The 20485-nt window shown below is 48.1% G+C and overlaps 1 protein-coding gene across 1 annotated transcript in view; it reads left to right on the top strand.

Annotated features, from left to right (window-relative positions):
- Positions 1-20485, top strand: part of PTPRS (protein tyrosine phosphatase receptor type S) — a 108823-nt gene that overhangs the window by 4083 nt on the left and 84255 nt on the right. The window contains exons 2-3 of the mRNA XM_074274560.1: positions 265-328; positions 18238-18383. Coding sequence (XP_074130661.1) covers positions 265-328; positions 18238-18383 — 210 coding nt within the window. The remainder of the gene's footprint in view (positions 1-264; positions 329-18237; positions 18384-20485) is intronic.

The raw sequence follows: 20485 nt of genomic DNA, 5'->3' as shown, positions 1-20485 counted from the left end.
CTCTGATCCTGGAGTTCTTAGATTCAGAAAGTCGCCAGGACCCTAGAGATCAGCTAGCCCAGCTCTGACTTGGCAGATGAATGGTCGTGGGAGACCGGCCTCAGAACTGGGCAGAGCACGGCGTCAGCCAGGTAGCACCCCGAGTCCCTGGCTTCTCCTCCCAGCACTCGCTGCTGCCCCCCCTGCCCGCCCCAAACCCCGCCTGATCCTCATGGCCCTTCCCTGGTAGACCTCTGCCCTTCTGTTTCACCCTCTGTAAAACAGGCAGGCTGGGCCGCACGGAGGGAGTCCCGCTCTCAGTGTGCTCTCCACAGCGTCCCCCGGAGAGGTAGCTGCTGCAGGTCCCGTCTCTCCTAGAACTGGAGCCCGGAGGCCCAGGCCAGAGGAGGGACTTGTGGCCTCCCTGCAGTGAGCCAGAAGCAGGCCCCAACTCCCGGGCCTTTCCTCTGACCAGCCCGCCTGCAAAACCAGGCCCCAGGGGACGTCCTGCAGGCAGTGTCCCAGATGGGACCCAGCCCTCCCCGGGGGCCCTGCCCTGCTCGTCCTCCTCAGGCCTTCTCGGGCAGAGCTTCCCGAGCTTTCTCCGGGTCCCCTTTTCTGCACCCTACTCCAGCCCTCCCCCATCCCTTCCTGCCGGACTAACAGTCACATCTAACTTGTCCCTGCCTCAGGCCTCTCCTCCTTCAAAGGGAACATTCTGACTCCCAGGACTCTAAGCCAGCCTGCGGCCGGCTTTTCCCTCCTTGTCTCACAGGGCTCCTGAGGCAGCTGAGGGGGCCCTTGCCCCCTCCTCCAAGGCCCTTCCCCTTCAGCTCCATCTTTCAGAATCCCCCTTCCACCCCCCAGGATTAGTTCAGGGCCAGGGAGCCCCACCCTCCAAAAGGATGCCCCTGCTTTGTTTCTGGCCTCGTGTCTGGTGAATATAAGTGCATGAGGAGCCCCCGGGGCCTCAGGGAAGGGACTGGTTAAGGGTCTCGCTGCTCAGAAGTGCCAGGGCTGGGACTGGACCCCAGTACTTGCACCAGCATCCTGGAGCCTCCCAAGCTAGGGGAGGGGGCTGGGCTGGACTTGCCACTCCAGAATAAAAGCCTCGCCGTGCCCTCCCCCACCCCAGTTACCACTAATGGACTCTGCTGGGAAGGAGCTGCCAGCCTGGAGAAGTCCCGTCAGAGAGACGGGCAGTGATTCACTCCCATGCATGCAGGCGCCTTTGGACGGCCATGGGGCCGGGGGCTGGGCGGCAGTGGCCCTGTTTCTCCTTCTTTTTAATTCAGAACCAGCTCTTCCCCCTCTTGCCCAGAGAGCACGCTGGCTCTGGGTATTTTCGTTTGTAGCTTGAATTTTCCAGGCGCCTGGCATCTCCTGGTGTTTCCATGGTGATGGCGCCCAGGGCCCCGCCCTCCGGCCTCAGCGCTCGGCTCCCGGGAGGGGAGGTAAATTATAGATGTGCTTGGAGCTCCCTCCTCGCCTCCTCCCTTCCTGGCCCCTCATGACTCGTACACTCTCTTTAGAATCCCGGCCCCCAAATCTGAACGGGACCTTTGCTGTCATCTCATCCCGAGGAAACAGAAATCCAGAAGCAGGGCTTGGTCCGAGATAACAAAGGCATCTCTGCCGCCACCTCCTCCCCCGGTTCCCAGCCCTCTCTCCTGGTCGATTCTCCCACCCCTTCCAGATCCCAGCCCTAGCCCCTTTCCCTGTCCTCTCTGTCCCCTTCCTCACCCCTTACCCCTTCTTCATTCCTCTTTGCCGTTCCCTCTTCTTCCCCTCCTCATCTTTCCCCTTTCTCTTCCTCCCTCCTCCTCCAGGCTATTCCTTTTGGGGAGGGGTAGAAAAAGGGGGACATAAACATCTTCATCCAAGAAGAGATCAGATTTGGGGGGGCAGCAACAAGGATATTGAAAACCCTGATGGGTTGGTTGTGACCATAAAACTGTCTAGGGTCCATGCAGAACTCATGCAGAGCTGCAAGAACGGGAGATGCCGGGTTCTTCCCTGCTTCCCTAGCTCCAGTCTGCCTGAAATGGGAAGGCATCTTCCCTCCTCAAGGCCTTAGTCGGCCCTCCATCTGCTTGCTGTCCGCCTCTCCAGCCTTCCTTTTTCTATCATCCGACCCTCGAAAAACGGATGAACCTCTTCGCTCTGTACCTCCCCGACGTTCCTCCCCTGGGCCCTGAGACTAGAATGCCCCCCCGCCTGCTTTTTGCTTGTTGGATTGCCGCCAGAGAGCCAACCTCCAGGCCCCCTCCTCCTGCAGCCTCTCCCCTCCCTCTCACGCTCTCTCCGACCATTTGATTTTGCACCCGTTCTCATGTGCTTATCACACAATATTGTGTGTTACAGTTATCTGTGTTTGTGTCATCCTCCTACCAGGCTTTGAGTGCCTCAAGAACAGGGCCGGGCCTTATCTAAACCTTGTATCTCCCCCAAACTAGCAGTGCTGTGCACGCAGAATTGCAGAGATCCAAGCGGGGAGCTGTTTTGGAGCACACAGAGTCCGACCGATACCTGTGCAGAATCTCCTCCGCAGGATCCCAGACAACAAATAGCTTCCATTTCCAGACTTCCAGTGCCATGCAACCCAGAGGCAGCCCCCCTGCTCCCTCACGGCTCCCGTTCCAAGTACTAAACCTAACCCTCCTCCTGTGCAGCTGTGCCCATTACTGTCAGTTTGGCCCTCTGGAGCCAGAGACAGCAAATCCAATCTCTCCTCTCTACTCTCTACTCAAAGACCACTGTAGCATCCTCCCTAGCCCCCACATCCTCCCATCACCCCTAGTCCCTTTAGCCCTTCATCATGCAAGGCTGTGGCTTCCTATCATTCTGGTTGCCCTGCTCTGGACACCCTCAGACTCACTGCCTGCCTTCCTAAAATATGGCACTTACAGCCTTCAGGGAGTAACCATCGCCTTCCTAGCCCTGAGGCTCCTGAATTAATGCAGACTTATCAGACTGTGGAAAGAGATTGTTCAGAAGAAAGATTTTCTAGCCAATGTCTTTAATCTCATACTTAGGAAGTTGGTTTTTTAAGGCCCCAAATTTGTTCCTCAGAAATTTTCATTTTATTAGGCTTAGTCCAAGTCCTAGCCTGAGAAATTCTTTTGGATCCCAACCCTTGTCATCAAACATGCTAGCTCTCCTTCTTAGCTTTGTGCCATATGCATATTTGATAAGTATGCCATCTATGTCTTTATCCAAGTCATTGATTTAAAATGCTGAGCAGAACAGGGCCAAGGACAGATCCCTGGGGCACTTCACCAGGGATCGCCTTCCAAGCTGCTGCGCCCTGTCCCGAATCCTCCTCCCCATCCTGTCATCCAGCCCGCGTCGCTCCCTTTTATCCTTGAGAACAGGCTAAGAGTTTGTCAGAAGCTTCACTAGGTGAACCACAGCTACAGATTTCCTCTTATCCACCAGTCTAGGAACCTTGTCAAGAATGGACTGGCAGGCGGTGTGCTTGATGAACCACACTGGCTCTTTGTGATGAATGCTTCCTTTGCCAGGTATTCACCAGTCCCTTTAATCACATGCTCTAGAATTTTACTAGGAATCAAAGTCAAGCTCACTAGCCCAGAGTAAAAGATTTTCATCTCTTTGGGATTTTTTGTTTTGTTTTGTTTTTTTCTGAAAAGTGGAACAGCTTTCACCTTTCTCTCCAGTCCCAGAGCATCTTCCTTGTTCTCCATGGTCTTTCAGAAATCGATGATAGTGACTCAGCAATCCCTTTTTCAGTTCATTCAGTACTGGAAGATGTAAGGTCCTCTGGGCCAAATGATTTGGACTCATCGAGGGCAGGAGGATATGCTCTTGCTATATTCCTACTTATCTTGGGTATCAACCCCCAAGTTTACTCATTTTTGTTCTGACCTCTCCAGGACGTGGAGCTTTCTCTTTGTTAAATATAGATGTGAAATGAGAATTGAGTAGTTCGGGCCCATCTCTGACCCATTCCACCTCCAAGCAATGATCTCATCCCTTCTTTGATCCCCTTTTTTCCCTATATAGTGCAACCCACAAATCCTCAAGAAACACTCAGTTGTTGCTTTATAAATACAGGTTGAATGAGTGAATCAGTAATTAAATAAATGGTTGAGCCTTCCCCAAAATACAAGGCACCCCGCTTATACAATGGAAAGAACCTTGTCCTGTGAGTCAAGAGATGCTTCCAACCCTGGCTCTACAGCCACGTGGGTGGTATATTGGGCAAATTACTTAGATTCTCTGGGCCTCCATTTTCCTTTCTGTAAACTGGAAGAGAACATCAGAATTGATGAACTCGAGTTCCATTTTCATTCTAACATTATAGGATTCTAAAAACAGGATCTATCAAGTGCCATTTGAAGGGTACAGACAGGAAAAGATGTAGAAAGTTAGGGACCCCTTTGCTTTATAAGGCAAGACTTTTTGTAAAGGGTGGATTATCTTAGTGAAAGGTAGATTGATCGGTAGGTGAATAGAAAGATAAGAGGCATGAATACAGGTGTATATTTTAAAAGAATTTATATGATCATGGTATAGACTCATAGGGAGACGGGGGGAATAAAACATTTATATAGCACCCACTTTTGAGCTAGGCCTTGAAAGATAGAAAGGATGCAGGATGTGGAGGAGAATCATAAGAAATTACAGAGCTAAAAGAAACTTATCAGATCTCTTGATCCAAATCCATATTTGAAGTGGGAATCTCTCGTGCAAGATTTCCCAGTAAGTAGTCATCTGTCCTTTGCATGAGGATCTCCTTACAGTGATGGAAACAATCTGCCTTCAAAATCTACCCATTCCACCTTGGGGACCTTCAAGTATTAGGGTTTTTTTTGTTTGTTTGTTTGTTTTTTGTTTTGGTTTGTTTTGGTTTTTTGTTTTGTTTTTTTTGCTTTTCTAAGTCCCTCTGTGGCCAAAAAAAAAAGTCTCATTTTTTCCCAGATTCCAGTTGCTCAAATTCTTAAAGATAGCAATCATATGCCCTAAGTCTTCTAATTTTTTTTTTTTTTACAACTTAGGGAATAGTCTCCAATAGAGCACTACATTTGGAATCCTGACTGGGATAGTAGCTGTGGGACTCTGGGGCAAATCATCTATAAAATGGGGGTGATAGCAGCTACCTCACAAAATTATTAGGAGAATCAAATGAGATATGCAAAGTGCTCTTCCAACTTCAAATATCCTATAAATGTTGTTGTTGTTACTATTATTATTAACATCCACAGCTTCATCTGTACAGGCTTTAGAGGATGGCCTTATTTCCTAGGGAAAGGGCAGCTTGCTTTGCTGGCCACCTGTTTCACTGGGTGTACCCAGCAAGAGAAAGAGGGCATTCAGGGAGGAATGAAGGGGTGGGCGTGCTGTTTAGGTCAATGAGGAGGCCCTTGTACTCTGCCATTGTGGGATCAAGGCTTGGTAGATTTTCAGTGATAAGCTTAGCAATGACTCCCCTCCCCTGGTCCTCCCACCTGCATTTTGCCTCTTCACCGGTTGAGATCCAGGCAAGTGGGGGATTCTACAAGGTGGGGATAGAGTCCTGGTCGTTGGCCATAGGATACGAGAGGTGAGCCTCTTAGTTCTCCAGCTGGTTCAGGCATCTGGAATGAGTGAGAGGGGAAGAGAGGGGGACCCGCAGGAGAAAGAAAGGCTTGTTTTGTCATCATTGTGTTTTCGACACTGGCATCCCGGGGGCTGATTGCCTCTGGAAGGCTTGGGTTCAAAGCCACATTCCTCACCCACTGCTTGAGCTCCCAGAAAGAATCTGTTGACATCCTCCAAATTGATCTTATCACGGGGGTGGGCCCTGTTTATGGGTTGTCTCTGAAGCAATGGGTCATAAGACTCAGAGTGGGAAAGGACCTTGGAGATGCTTTCATCCCATCTTTTTATTTTCTTGATGGCAAAACTGAGGCCCAGAGAAAATGCCTGGTGTTCTAGGAGTGGTCATAATAATTATTACGAGCTTTAGTGCTTACCAAAAGCACCTGCCTTAAAATAGTCCTGAGGCAGGTAGTAGCAAGTGAGAGCACTAAAGGCTGGAGCCTGAGCACAAGGCCAGACTTCCAGACTCCAGGCCCTCCACTTTGTCCCCTGCCCCAGCTCCCCTATTTCTTTTGGTTGGGAGTGATTCGGGGGGCACTTCTCAATCTACTCTGTGATTGGCCACAGTGGGAGTTAGGGTGGCCTAGGGGAATACAGCAAGGAAGAAGCCTGGCCCCTGACCCCAGAAAGCCCACAGAATTCGGAACTGTTCCAGGTGGTAGAAATGAAGGGTTCAAAGAAGAAAAGGTCGTGGAGAGATTTGCTGAGAGGGAATCATAGAGAGCTTTTTGGATGAAAGGATACCGGAGCTGAGTCTTTGAAGTGTAGGGAGGATTTAGAGAAGACTGGAAGCATTCCTGTAAGTGGAATGGGTTTAGTGATTGACTATGAGCATCCTGGCTTAGGGGAGCTCAAGGAAGGAAGTGACTGAGAGAGCCAGAGAAGGACACTTGCTTTGGATATCAGGCTGAGGTGCTAACAATTGATACAATAGGCCCCGGCTTCTTAAACTTTTTCCACTTGTGACCCCTTTTCCCCAAGAAACTTTAACATGATCCTGGTATATGGGTATCCAAATTAAACACTTATTGATGATAAATCATAATTTCATAACCCCCACATTCAGTTAGGAGATCCCATAGAGGCTTGTTACCTGCAGTTTAAGAAGCTGGTCAGTAGGCGATAGAGAGCCATTGAAGGCTTTTGAGTTTTAAAGTGAGGGTAGAAATGAATTTGAAGAAGCATTAGACTGATCTTCTCAGTCCTCCATCTTCTCTTCTTTCCTTCTCTATCACTTTACTTCTATTTTCTAGCCTTTCCACCCTTCTTCTCCCCTGCTGACATTCCCTTCCTGCTATCCCCTTTCTCTTCTGGGACTTCTTATCTCCCCCCAGTATTTAGTGGAAGGGTCAGGCTCTGACTCTTGGGAAAGAGTTCTCATTCAAAGTAATCAAATAAAGGAAAAGGGTCCAACTTGGGGGAACAAGCATTAAATTTGGAGTCAAAAGCCAAATAGGAATGGAGAGAGTGGGGATAGAATAGATTAGAGAGAACAATGAATTGGGGGGTCAGAATTGGGTTTGACCCCATCTACTTCCTCACCATGTGCCCCTAGCAAAGGTATTCATTCATTCCTTTCTCTGCTCCTCAGATACTGACTACAACCTCCTTCAGTTGTGACATTCTCTAGTCCGGTGCACACTGAGCCTCACTGTCCCAGGATGTCTCTCTCACCTATGTCCTAAGATCCCACACCACTCTCTCTTTTCCCTTTCATAGCTAGGTTTCTGGGATAACTAGGGCTCCCCACCTTAAACAGGCCCTACTCAGGTTGGAGGCTTTGGCTGGGATACTCCCTGGGGGCTGCCAGCAAGGAGTCATGTCGAGTTTTAAGACTGAGTTTTTAAAAATCAACTTTGTGAGTAAGATGGGGAAAGTTTGGGTTGACATGAGATCATCTAAAAAAGTCCTGTGGGTTTGGTGGAATAAAAGCTATCAATTTTTTTTTTTTTTTTAGTTCATAGAGTTCAAGTTAAGAGCTTCTGAACTAGAAATGAGAGTCTTTCTAGAAAGCTTATGGCAGGGGGAAGATTTGTGTTAAGCCAATAACAGGAGAGTTCAAAGAGCATGGAGAAGAAACAAGGTTCCAGAGTCGGAAACAAATCTGGGGTCAAATCGCAGCTCTGTCGCTGATTCCCCATTGGACAGTGAGAGTCCCGGACATCCCTGGGCCTCGGTCCTGCTCCACAAGTTGAGGGATTGGATGTTCCTTTCCGCTGTGCCGTTCTGTGACTCTGGGGCTGGCTCTTGCTCCCTCTTCCCTCTCACAGCCGTGCCATGGCCAGCTTGAGGGCTGGCGAGGGTTGCCTTGAGCCCCTTGCATGACTGACTGAGCAGCCCTTGGCTCGAGCTCCTGGGGCCTGTCAGCTCCAATCTGCCTGCCCAGGCTGTGGTCCCAGGTCTGCCAGTCTCTTCATCCTCCTGTCTTCCCCAGATCCTCTCCAGGGCCCTGCTGTCTTCAGCTACTACCATCCTGCCCCCTCCCACCCAGCCTGTCTCCCTCTCTTACTGTCTGTCACATTTTGGCATCCTGCTTCCCCAAACTCTGGCCTCCAGTTCTTAATGCATCCCCCCCCGCCGCCCCTTTCTTCCCGCTCAGTTCTGCATCATCCACCTGGACACGGCTTTTGATTCCAAATCTAAAGCTTGTTCCCCAAGTTAGACCCTTTTCCTTTATGGGATTGCTTTGAATGAGAGCTCTTTCCCAAGAGTCAGAGCCTTTCACCAAATTCTGCAGGGGAGGATAAGAAGTCCCAAAAGAGAAAGGGGAGAACAGGAAGGGAGCTTCAGAAAGGGAAGAGAACAGAAGGAAAGAAGAGAAGATAGAGGACTGAAGTGAAGGAGAAGGATTAAGGTAAGCAGGAGATAGGAAGGGGAGAGAAGAGAGGCAGCTTGTTTCTAGAGAGGATCCAGGAGCCTCACTCCCTGCCTGTTACTCAGCAGAACACCTGCTCTGGGCCTCAAGTACACAAGAGCTCCAGGAACGAGACTGCAGGGAGCAGCCAAAGGCAGCAGCTCAGTCCCGTCCCAAGTATCCTGGGACCAGTCGGAGCCTAACGCCATCCCTTCCCCTCAATGAGGCGGCCATCTTTACTTGTTGACAGGGGGAGGGCCTGGGTAATAAGGCTGGACTTTTCAGCAGAATCTTCGAATGCCATAGCCGGGAGAGACACCGTGTCACAGAAAGGCGGAACTAGGGAGGATAGGAAGACATCCAGCCCAGTACCTTCCTTTTACAGATGAGGACATTAAGCCTAAAAAGGGAAAGGAGGGACCCGCACATGGTCCCCCAAGCAGTGGCAAAGCCACGTTTCTGGGACTCGGGGGACAGAGCTCTTTGTCCTTCTTTTCCTGAGAGTGTAACCAGGAGGTCCTGGCCCAGCTCTCCCTCCAAATGAGGCTGTTGCTCAGCAACCCAGCAAACACCTTAAGGCAGAAAGTGGGGCTGAATTCTTGGGAGCTGAGGTTCTCACAAGCTGAGGGCAGAGTTCCCAGGTGCTGCACAGCAGAGCCAGGCCGCTTTCTTTCACATTTGCATCATTTGGGCAATCTTCCCAGCAGCTCATGAGGGATCCAGATCTGGGCCTGGGGTCTTCCTCTTCAGGTCAGCTTCTCAGGGTAACACTTGGAGCAGAGACCGGGGGAGGCAGGGAAGGGGAAGGAAAATGCATTTGTACCTATTCTGTGCCACTTGCTACACATCCTGCCTCATTTGTTCCCTGTGACAACCCTGGAAGTGGGAACTGTTGTTGCCCAGGAAACAGAGGCAGACAGGCTGAGTGACATGCCCAGAGTCACTGAGCGAGTCAGTGTCTGAACCTGGACTTGAACTCAGGTCTCCTGGCCCAGCACCACTGGCTTCCATGAGGGTGCTGTGGAGATCTTCCCTGCTGCCTGCTCATGGCATAAAGACAAGCTCCCTTCAGAAGTGTGTTCTAGGGGACCAGATTCTGGCAGCACCCGCCGGGTAGGAGAAGCTCCCAGCAAGGGCCTGTCTGGCATCCAAGACCAGAATGAGTGAGGGGAGGCCTTCCCACCAGCAGGCTGAGCCCCGAGGGATGCTTTTTTGGCAGTGAGACCGCCCTGCTCACTCTCACCTGTCTGCCCAGTCAGCTCCTGGAGCTTCCTTCCCCTCTCTCTCTCTCTCTCTCTCTCCCCCATACATCTCCATCTTTCACCTCTGCTGCAGCAACCTCACACCTGGCCTCTGCGCCTTCAGTCCCTCCTCCTCCCAGCTGCCACAGGGATGTTCCTTAAGCACAGTCTAACCACGTCACCCTTCTCCAACCCACCCATGTCTTCAGCAAATTTCCCCTTTCCTCTCTCATCCCATATCAAACTCCTGGTGGTGTTCAAAGCTTCTTACAGCCTGGGGATCTCTTAGAAGCTAATCTGAAATTTTTCTTCTTACGTCAAACAGGCTCACTAGCTGTTCCCATATAGAATATTCTTTCTCCCACCTCCATGCCTTTGTACTAGCCATCCCCATACTTGGAAGGACTGCCGTCCTTGTCTCTAATCCTTCATTTGCTTAGGGTCCTATTACTTACAGCACCATTTCCTATTAGAGGCCTTTCCTGCTCTCCCCTCACCAGCTGCCTTTCCTCTCAAATCCCCTCATCTTCTGTTATTCATGGGTGGCCATTTTTCCTCTCCTGCATTTGACTATAAGTACCTTGAAGGCAGAAGCATTTTTGCTTCATTTCCCTTTGTATTTCTGGGACTCAGCTCCACAGAGAGAATAATGATCCTGCCCTAGACCACTCCTGGACTGTTATCTGAAAAGTCAAATGAAATGATTAATAGAAAGTGTTTTAAGTACCTTATGTAAATGGATGTTCCTTGTGGTACAAAAGGCAGCTGACTTTGAGTTCTGAAACCTCCAGTACATACCAGCTGAATATCCTGGACAAACCTCTTAGTTTCTCAGACTCTAAGCTCGTAAGTTGAAGCCAGGTTGATGATCGTTGAGAAAGTTCTTGTCACTAGTGAAAAATAACAAAGAATTACTGTAGCTGGCTTATCCGTGGTATTTTAAAGTTTATAGAGCTCTTTACAAAAATAACCTCCTTTGACCTTCAAAGTGAGGACCATTATAATCCCATTTAGCAAATGGGGGAAGGCAAAAATTACCTTCTTTAGTAGATGCTCATCAGTCGGGGAATGGCTCAACAAGTTGTGGTGTATGAAGGTAATGAAATATTATCGTTCCATAAAAAATAACGAATAAGCTGATTATAGAAAGGCCTGGAAAGATTGACATGAACTGATGCTGAGCAAAACAAGCAGAACCAGCAATACATTTTATACAATAACAGCATGCATGTGTGATGATCAACTATGAAAGGCTTGAATCTTCTCAGCGGTTCAGTGATCCAGGGCAGTCCCAGTAGACTTTGGACAGAAAATGCCATGTGCTCCAGAAAAAGAACTAAGGAGACTGAATGTAAATCAACACATGCTATGGTCACTTCTTTTTTTCTGTGGTTTTTTAAATCTTTCCCATGATTTTTCCCTTTTGCTCTGATTTTTCTCTCCCAACATAATTCATAAAACAATGTGTATTAAAAATAAATAAACAAAAAAACTTACCTCTTTTGACCCTCTCAGCAGTCTGGGAAGTGGGAGTCATTATTCTCCCCATTTAGCAGACGGGAACTTGAGGCAGGAACAGGGTTGTGCTCATGGCTAAATTCAAACTCTTACACCAGCCCCATTTCTCTACTCACAGCCACCCACTAGGCAGTCAGAAGCAAATGTAGGAGAAATCCTCCCAAGCTCTGATGGAGGAAACCTAACCCTTGATAAAAGCTTCAGATCCTAATCCTTCTCCAGATTTTGTGGGGCCCATAGTCCTGTCCAGGTGTGGCATCCAGACTTCCTTGTGGTCCAGATGAGGAGTGTCTGTGCTGAGAACACCTTCATACCAGTAGTGAGATGAGCCTCTGAAGCTGGCCCACAGCCCTGGTCAGGCTCCCTGTTGGCCTTGGCCAGAGGGCCCCTCCTTTACCACATAAAGCATCCCAGCGTTGGAGGCAAAGACCTTGATTTGGACAGAAGAGCAGGTTTCCCATACGGCCTGTGCTGCGTACTAGCCGGGACATTTGAGTAAACTGCTGCTTTTCTCTCTGGGCCTTAACTGCCTCATCTGTAAATGGGAGATGGGGTTAGAATAGCTGGTGCAGGACATTACTTCCAGCTTCTTTACCATCTCCTGATTCCAGGCTAGGGTACTTCCCCAGCACTGATTTGTAGGCTGCCTGTCAGTTGTGTACATGTGATGAGCTGGAGTCAGAATCAGCCATCCAGAACTGGCTTGGGATGATTGCCTCTAGTCCTGCACTCCCCGCCAGACCCAGGTCCAGGCCTGGGAGAGCTGGTCAATTTCCAGGTCTCCAAGAGGCCTCACAGAGCAAGAACCTTGCAGTCTAGTTCAGGTTGGTTCTAGTCCTGCACTCCCCACCAGACCCAGGTCCAGGCCTGGGAGAGCTGGTCAATTTCCAGATCTCCAAGAGGCCTCACAGAGCAAGAACCTTGCAGTCTAGTTCAGGTTGGTTCTAGTCCTGCACTCCCCGCCAGACCCAGGTCCAGGCCTGGGAGAGCTGGTCAATTTCCAGGTCTCCAAGAGGCTTCACAGAGCAACAACCTTGCAGTCTAGTTCAGGTTGGTTCTAGTCCTGCACTCCCCACCAGACCCAGGTCCAGGCCTGGGAGAGCTGGTCAATTTCCAGGTCTCCAAGAGGCCTCACAGAGCAAGAACCTTGCATTCTAGTTCAGGTTGGTTCTAGTCCTGCACTCCCCACCAGACCCAGGTCCAGGCCTGGGAGAGCTGGTCAATTTCCAGGTCTCCAAGAGGCTTCACAGAGCAAGAACCTTGCATTCTAGTTCAGGTTGGTTCTAGTCCTGCACTCCCCACCAGACCCAGGTCCAGGCCTGGGAGAGCTGGTCAATTTCCAGGTCTCCAAGAGGCCTCACAGAGCAAGAACCTTGCATTCTAGTTCAGGTTGGTTCTAGTCCTGCACTCCCCACCAGACCCAGGTCCAGGCCTGGGAGAGCTGGTCAATTTCCAGGTCTCCAAGAGGCTTCACAGAGCAAGAACCTTGCATTCTAGTTCAGGTTGGTTCTAGTCCTGCACTCCCCACCAGACCCAGGTCCAGGCCTGGGAGAGCTGGTCAATTTCCAGGTCTCCAAGAGGCTTCACAGAGCAACAACCTTGCAGTCTAGTTCAGGTTGGTTCTAGTCCTGCACTCCCCACCAGACCCAGGTCCAGGCCTGGGAGAGCTGGTCAATTTCCAGGTCTCCAAGAGGCCTCACAGAGCAAGAACCTTGCATTCTAGTTCAGGTTGGTTCTAGTCCTGCACTCCCCACCAGACCCAGGTCCAGGCCTGGGAGAGCTGGTCAATTTCCAGGTCTCCAAGAGGCCTCACAGAGCAAGAACCTTGCATTCTAGTTCAGGTTGGTTCTAGTCCTGCACTCCCCACCAGACCCAGGTCCAGGCCTGGGAGAGCTGGTCAATTTCCAGGTCTCCAAGAGGCCTCACAGAGCAAGAACCTTGCAGTCTAGTTCAGGTTGGTCCTAGTCCTGCACTCCCCGCCAGACCCAGGTCCAGGCCTGGGAGAGCTGGTCAGTGTTCAAGTCCCTAAGAGTCCTCATGGAGCAGGCTAGTTCAGATTTGCAAACTTAACTCACTTCATAATCATTAGCAGTTGTTATGATGTGAGGTCCTACAGTCTCACACTCAGGCTTGTACTCCACAAGAATGAGATTTGGGTTGGAATCTTAGCCCTGTAAGCCTCAGCATTCTCTTCTGTAAAGTAGAGCAGCAATTCCTGTATCTCTCTCACAGGATTTTGTAAGGAAAGCATTTTGTGAACTAATTTTAAAGAGGGAGAAAAATGTAAACTTGTGGGCTCTGATTGGTTCATTAGGCAGAGCTTCTACCTGAGCATTCCATTTTTTGTTGTTGTTTAAATCTGTTTTCATATTTTCTTTTTCATTGTCAACATTTACTTTTATAAAATTTGGAGTTTCAAATTTTTCTCCCTCCCTTCCTTCCCTCCCTTTACCCCAAGATTACAATCAGTCTGATAGAGGCTATCTATACATGTACAGTCACATTAAACCTATTTCCATATTAGTCATCTTGTGAAAGAAGAATCAGAACAAAAGGGAAAAACCAGGAGAAAGAAAGAAAAAACAGTCTGCTTCAATCTGCATTCAGAATCCATAGTTCTTTCTCTGAATGTGAATGGCATTTTCCATCATGAGGCTTTTGGAATTGTCTTAGATCACTGTATTGCTGAGAAGAGCAAAGTCATTCATAGTTGATCATCCCACAGGGTTGCTGTTACCGTGTACACTGTTCTCCCGGTTCTGCTCACTTCACGCAGCGTCAGTTCATGAATATTCCATTTTTAAGGAGAAACCTAGAATGTCAGAGCTGGAGCCTCTCCAGGTCTGTTTCCTCACCTTTAATATGAGAGAGTTCTACTAGATGGTCTCTGAGGTTCTCCCCAATTCTAGGTCTCTGGGCATATTAGATTATCAGAGATTGTCTCAGGACAGCCAAGGGCTGGGTTAGAGTGAGAAAAATTTCTCTCACTTTCTTGGTTCATATAATCCACACCCAGGCAACCTGCAACAACATGTGCCTGGTATTCCCCGGTTTGCTGAGAACAATTCTCCTCTGTAATCCAGGAGTTGACAATAATGTAGGTGAAAGTTTTATTTAAAGAAGGAGGATCAAGTGGAGATAGATCCCAAACATACTGTAAATCCCCAGAGTGCTGTAGGAGTCCTGAGGCTGAGACTCAGAGGGAGTCTCTGCATCCAGTTTTTCAGGGTTATCTCTTGGGCCTCGATGCACCTTCCAGAGTCATCCTCTCCCATGTGGCTCCCTGAGCTTTTGTTTCAGACCTTGCTCCTCTCTGTGATCTTCCTTAACTCACTTTTATCAACCTCATCCATAAGTTTCCACATCACCTTCAGATGCTTTTGAGTAACTGGAGAAAAGATAAGAACAAAGAATCCACAGCTAAAACTGTCAGAGCCAAAAAGAACCTGAGAACACAGAATGTCAGAGCTGGGAGGGCCCTTAGAACCCAGAAGGTCAGAACAGAGAATGTCAGATCTGGGGGGTCCTTCAGAGAGCATTTATTCCAGCTCCTTCAGGGAGGGAACCACGGAGGAGCCTAAGGACAGTTATGTCTGGAGCCAAAAGCAATAGCCCTAGACATCCTCAATCTCCATGGGGGTGTCTGGCCCTCCTGCCAGCAAAGTGTAAGGAATGGTCATTTTAGGTAGGTGTATTTTAATACCCTCTCCTGTCCGCAATCCCTTCAGAAGCCCCCCTGAGCTTCCGTGCCAAGCTTGGCTCTCTGTGCCATGTGCCCAGGGACTGCTGTGCTGGCACTTTCCCCATTTACTTAAGAGGCCATTGGTTCCTGTTCAGAGAATCCCTTCTTCTTCCCTCCCTCCTGGGTTAGCAGGGAGGAGGGGTGGGGGGAAGCTGCTGGCAAGAGGCAAATGATTGTTTCTGGCTCCAGGAGTTTCTAATGTAAGTGCTGATAACCTTTCCCAGGATGGTGCATCGACCTCTAAATATAGATCCAGAGATTTGTAAAAACTAATGCCCAGGCTGTGGGGCCTGGCTGGGGAGGCAAAGACTGGATGGAGCTGGGCAGTCTTAGCTCTGGCCTAGGAGAGCCGGGCAGAGCTGTAGCTCAGTCCTATTGGTCTTGCTCCCCTCCAGAGTCTGACAGTCTCTGGGACTGCTGGGGATGAGGGATGGGAGTGGGGGACGTTCTGGCCTGGCCTGGCCCACAGCCACATCATTGTCTAACCCCATACTAGCCCTCCTCCCCATGAAGGAGATTTTGTAAACATACTACCACCATCACCCTGAGCCCAGCTCCAGACGTATACTTAAGAGGAGCCCCATTTCACACTTCTGCCCAGAGAAGAACAGAAGGAAACTTTATGGTCTGGATGATTTTATTGGAACACAGCCATGCCCCAACAATTTAAATATTTCTGTAAATTCTTGGCTAACTAGATTAGAGGGAATTGAGCTGAACTCATCTAATCTAGATCGATCTTAGCCCAGGCTGGATGTGGAGGAGATGTGGAAACTTGGCTTCCCAGGATGAGCTTGAGTAGATTGGGCGGCACACAGGAAAGCCTCCTGGATTTGCAGGATGAGAAGCAGATCCAGATCCTGACCTACTATTTATAAGCTGTGTAACCCCTCAGGGCCTCAGCTTCCTCACCTAAAAAATATAAAATAGAGGGATACCCCTCACAGTCTCTTCCTTCTATAAGTCTGATCTTGTGGCCATGCCCTAGATATATCCCTTTTTACCCTCTCCCATTTCCTTTCCCTTTAATTTCAGCTCTTTCCCTCAATTCAGCAACTACCCATTGAGGGCTATGGGGGCTGAAATAAGCTATAATTCCCTGCTTTGGGTTGCCTGCCACCCAGCTCCCTTCCCTTTCTCTCCCTGTGTGTGTGGGCTCACACACATACACATACATGGACACACACATTCACATGTACACATATCCCACATATATACACACATTCACAATCTATACATACATATATACACCACATACACATTTTATTTTTTTCTTCCTCCTCTCTGAGGATCATATACAAAATATTCTCTGGGGCTTTTTGAACTCAAAACATCTTTTTGAAACCCCTGTCCTCTGCTAGACCCAGGGATGTATAGTGTGAAAAGGCTGGGTAATTCTATGGAGGAGAGCCAGGAAAGAAGCTCCTGGTGGTCAGGGAAGAACTTGATGGCGCCCGGGACAAGTGGAACCTGAACAGGGACTAGTGCTTGAGGCAGTTTAACCAGGTCAGAAGGAGAGACCCCTCAATTTCACAAACACTTATGAAGTGTCTAGAATGTGCAGGGCCCTGCCCTTTGCATGGTGATGAACAAAGAGAGCCCTGCCCTAAGCCAACTTGTAGAAAAGTCCTTGTAGAGAATATAAGGTCATTGAAAGCAGGAATTGCTTTGGTTTCAACCTTCTCTCTATAGCACCAGATGCAGTACTAGGTACACTTAGCCAACAACGCCAAGTCAGGACTATGGTTGAAAGTTCCCAGCTGCTCTGCAAAGATCTGAGGAGGGGGAGAACTCTTCACTCAGGAGGTGTCAGGAGGGGCGAGGGTTAGCGGGGATGAGGGAGACCAGACTCTAAGCCGAGCCAAAAGAAAAAAGATTTCAGCAGGGAAAGATGAGAGATCCTTTTCCAGAACTGGGAGGAACCTTCGATGTTGTGGTGTTCAATTTGCTGAGATCTAGGGAAGTCTACCACCATGTGAACCTCCTTCCTCTGATTCCTGGGTCTGTGTTCCTTCTACTGTACACTTGGTGCCTTCCCAGCATGGGCTAGGGGAGCCTTCCTGTACATGGAGATAGCAGCCAGGAATGTCCTCCATGTCACATTGGGATCATGACTCAACAAGATGTCTTTGTCTGGCCCATTACTTTGGTACTGTGCCAAAGGCATGTAGTGTCTGGACCAACGGCGGCGGTGGTCCCTGTGGTTTCTCCCTAGGTCAATCTGTCTGCAGTATCATACTCAGTTTGGGATAGGAAGGCTGTTGACAACCTAGGCCACAGGTGCCAAGGGGAACAGAGACCTGACTATATAATTGGTTGATGGGAATTCTTAGAGATCATCTAGGCCATTTCCCTGGGTTACAAATTTTTAAAAACCAAGGAGATAACCTGATTGAAATAATTCAGGTTCAATTTCTTTCTCAGACACTCCCTAGCTGTATAATCCTAGGCAAGTCAGTTCACCTTCTTCAGCCTTAGTTTCCTTGTCTATAAAATGGGGAAAATAATAAGCACATCTTAAGATAGTTGTGGAGGTCAGATAACATGACATCAGTAAAGTCCTGTGTAAACCTGAAATTACTATGTAAATATTGGCTATTATTCTCATTTTTCTTATTGAATTGGGAATACTTAGTGTGGTAAAGATTTCGTGGTGGGGAGTTGATGGCAATTCTCAGGGGCACTGTCCTAAATAGTGTAAACGTGAGAATTATCAAAAGGAGAACGAATTGCTTTGTAGCACTGAGTTCCCCATTCCTGGAGGAATTCAAGCAGAGACTGGTTCCCAAGGATTCTGTAGAGGAGGTGTGAGTTTAAATAGGACTAGACAAGTCTTGAGCTTCCAGCTCTGGGGTTCTGTGCTCTTGCTGAAATGTGGATGAGCTTCCTGAGTCCCAAAGAGAGGTTCCCCACCCCCACAGGAGGGAGGAGATTAGATCTGAGTCTGTCTGTAGCACTCTGCATCATTTTCTAGGGCATTTGAGTTCCACCTGCCGATCTGCACGTCTCCAGCTGGGCCCAGCCTCAGCCCAGCCCAGATCCGTTACATTAACTCCCTTTGCATCCACCAGGTCTTTGAGAGGCCCTGAGTCTTATAGGAAGAGTACTGGTTCTGACATTAGTGTGCCTGAATTCTTGGCCCAATCCTGCTACTCATTACCTGTGTGACTTTGGGCAAGTGTCTCTACCTGCTTCCTCATCTGCAATTTGAGGGATTAGTTCTATCAGATCGTTGGTCTCTGTGCTCTCATGATCACTGTGACCCCCCCTTCACAGACTGCCTCTTTCCTTTCCTACAGAATCCCCCAGGTTCATCAAGGAGCCCCGGGATCAGATTGGGGTGTCAGGTGGTGTGGCTTCCTTCGTTTGCCAAGCCACCGGAGACCCCAAGCCACGGGTGACTTGGAACAAGAAAGGCAAGAAGGTGAACTCCCAGCGGTTTGAGGTAAGGGAGAACCTTCCCATTTCCCATCTCCCTATGTCTCCAATTTCAGGTCAAAAAAAGCTAGCAATCAGTGCCGCCCCCCCCTCCACACACACACACACACACACTCCTTGCCCTCAAACACATATGCTCTTAGGCAGACAACTTCAATCCCTCCCTAATGTATCCTAGGGTTACTCCATTGGACCTCCTCAGAGATGAACTCATGGTATTTCTCCATATTCCCAGGCTTCCCCAGGTCTCTAGGTTTGACCCTCTACAGAGGTTGCACTAAAATGGAGCTCATATCGCTCAAAGTGTCTCACTCTGAATTTCATCCCCACTGAAAGATACAACCACATTGTACATACATTCACTGTGGTATAGCTAGCATCTTCTACCTCTTCCTACTCTTCTTCCCTGGAAACCCCTCTTTGGGGCCAAGGAAGGAAGAAAGAAAGGGGAGAACCAGGAACAATCCTCACTTGGGAAAGGTTGAAGCTTTTATGGCCTGAGTTTAATAGTTCTTGAACCTTGCCTAATCCCAGTTCAAAAGATGAATCAGTATTGTTTTGGAAAAATCAGAGAACCTTCCCTCTTTTGGTGTTATCCATCTGTATCTCACCACTGCCTCCCCACATATCCCATTATTCAGATATAGATGCACACCCATTATCACATACCTCCCTATTAGATATACTTTTTTTAAAAATAGCTTTTACACAAGGTTAAAGAATTGCCCATGCATATGTTTTGAAAAATAAAACGCTTTAATAATGAAAAAATAATTGCTTTTTATTTTAAAAATACATGCAAAGATAGTTTGCAAAACTTGTGTTCCAAATTTTTCCCTCCCTTCCTCCCACCCCTTTCCCTAGACAGCAAATAATCCAATATAAGTTAAACATGTAATTCTTCTATACTTATTTTTTCATTTATCATGCTGCATAAGAAAAATAAGATAAAAAAGGAAAAAAGAAAAAAACAAGCATACAACATCAAAAAAGGTGAAAAAACTATATTGTGATCCACACTCAGTCCCTATATTCCTCTCTCTGGATGCAGATGGCTCTCTCTATCACAAGTCTATTGGAATTGGCCTGAATCACCTCATTGTTGAAAAGATCCAAGTCATCACATAATCTTATTGTTGCTGTGCACAATGTTCTCCTGCACAAAGTTCTACTCACTTCACTCAGCATCAGTTCATATATAAGTCTCTCCAGGCCTTTCTGAAATCATCTTGCTGATCATTTCTTTATAGAAAAATAATATTCCATAACATTCATATACTATAACTTATTCAGCCATTCCCTTACTGATGGGCATCCACTCAGTTCCCAGTTCCTTGCCACTACAAAAAAGGCTGCCAGAAACATTTTTACACATGTGGATCCTTTTTCCCTTTTGTATAATCTCTTTGGGATACAGACCCAGTAATAGCACTGCAGGATCAAAGTGGGTGTACAATTTGATTGCCCTTTGGGCAAATTGCTTTCCAGAATGGTTGGATCAGTTCATAACTCCATCAACAATGAGTGTTTTCCCACATCCCCTCCCACCATAGATTACTCTTGTTAGACACCCAGACCCCCCACAAATATGCAAAGCCTCACATAAGCATAGTCCCAGCTATGCATCTTTATAGATACACTATCCTTTCATAGATATTTGTATACACACAGTGCTAAGCCTCCCTCACAAATCCAGATACTCATCCCTACACAAAGATACACAAAGATGCACCCTTAGTGCACAGAGAAACACATCCCCGAACATCTAAGGAGAGGGGGAGGGACAGGACCTGTGACTTCACTGTCATCAAGGAGAAATCTCTCTCTCAATGTAACTTGTAATTTTGGAAAGCTGCCTGAAACACCAAGAGGTTAAATGGATTGCCACAGTCACCCAGGGTGACTTGAATGCATGTCTTTCTGGACCTAAGCACAGTCAGCTCTGTTCACTATTCCACATTCTTACATGTACACGCACACACACACACACACACACACACACACACACACACCCTTTTACAGGTCACATCTACACTCATCTTTCCTATTAGATACACCATATATCTTCTACATACCACATTATGTATAATATATAGGTATACATTCCTA

This window comes from Sminthopsis crassicaudata, chromosome 1, assembly GCF_048593235.1.
Source record: "Sminthopsis crassicaudata isolate SCR6 chromosome 1, ASM4859323v1, whole genome shotgun sequence".
NCBI lineage: Eukaryota > Metazoa > Chordata > Mammalia > Dasyuromorphia > Dasyuridae > Sminthopsis > Sminthopsis crassicaudata.
The sequence above is the reverse complement of the archived record's forward strand: the minus strand, read 5'-3'. Positions and strand labels throughout refer to the sequence as shown.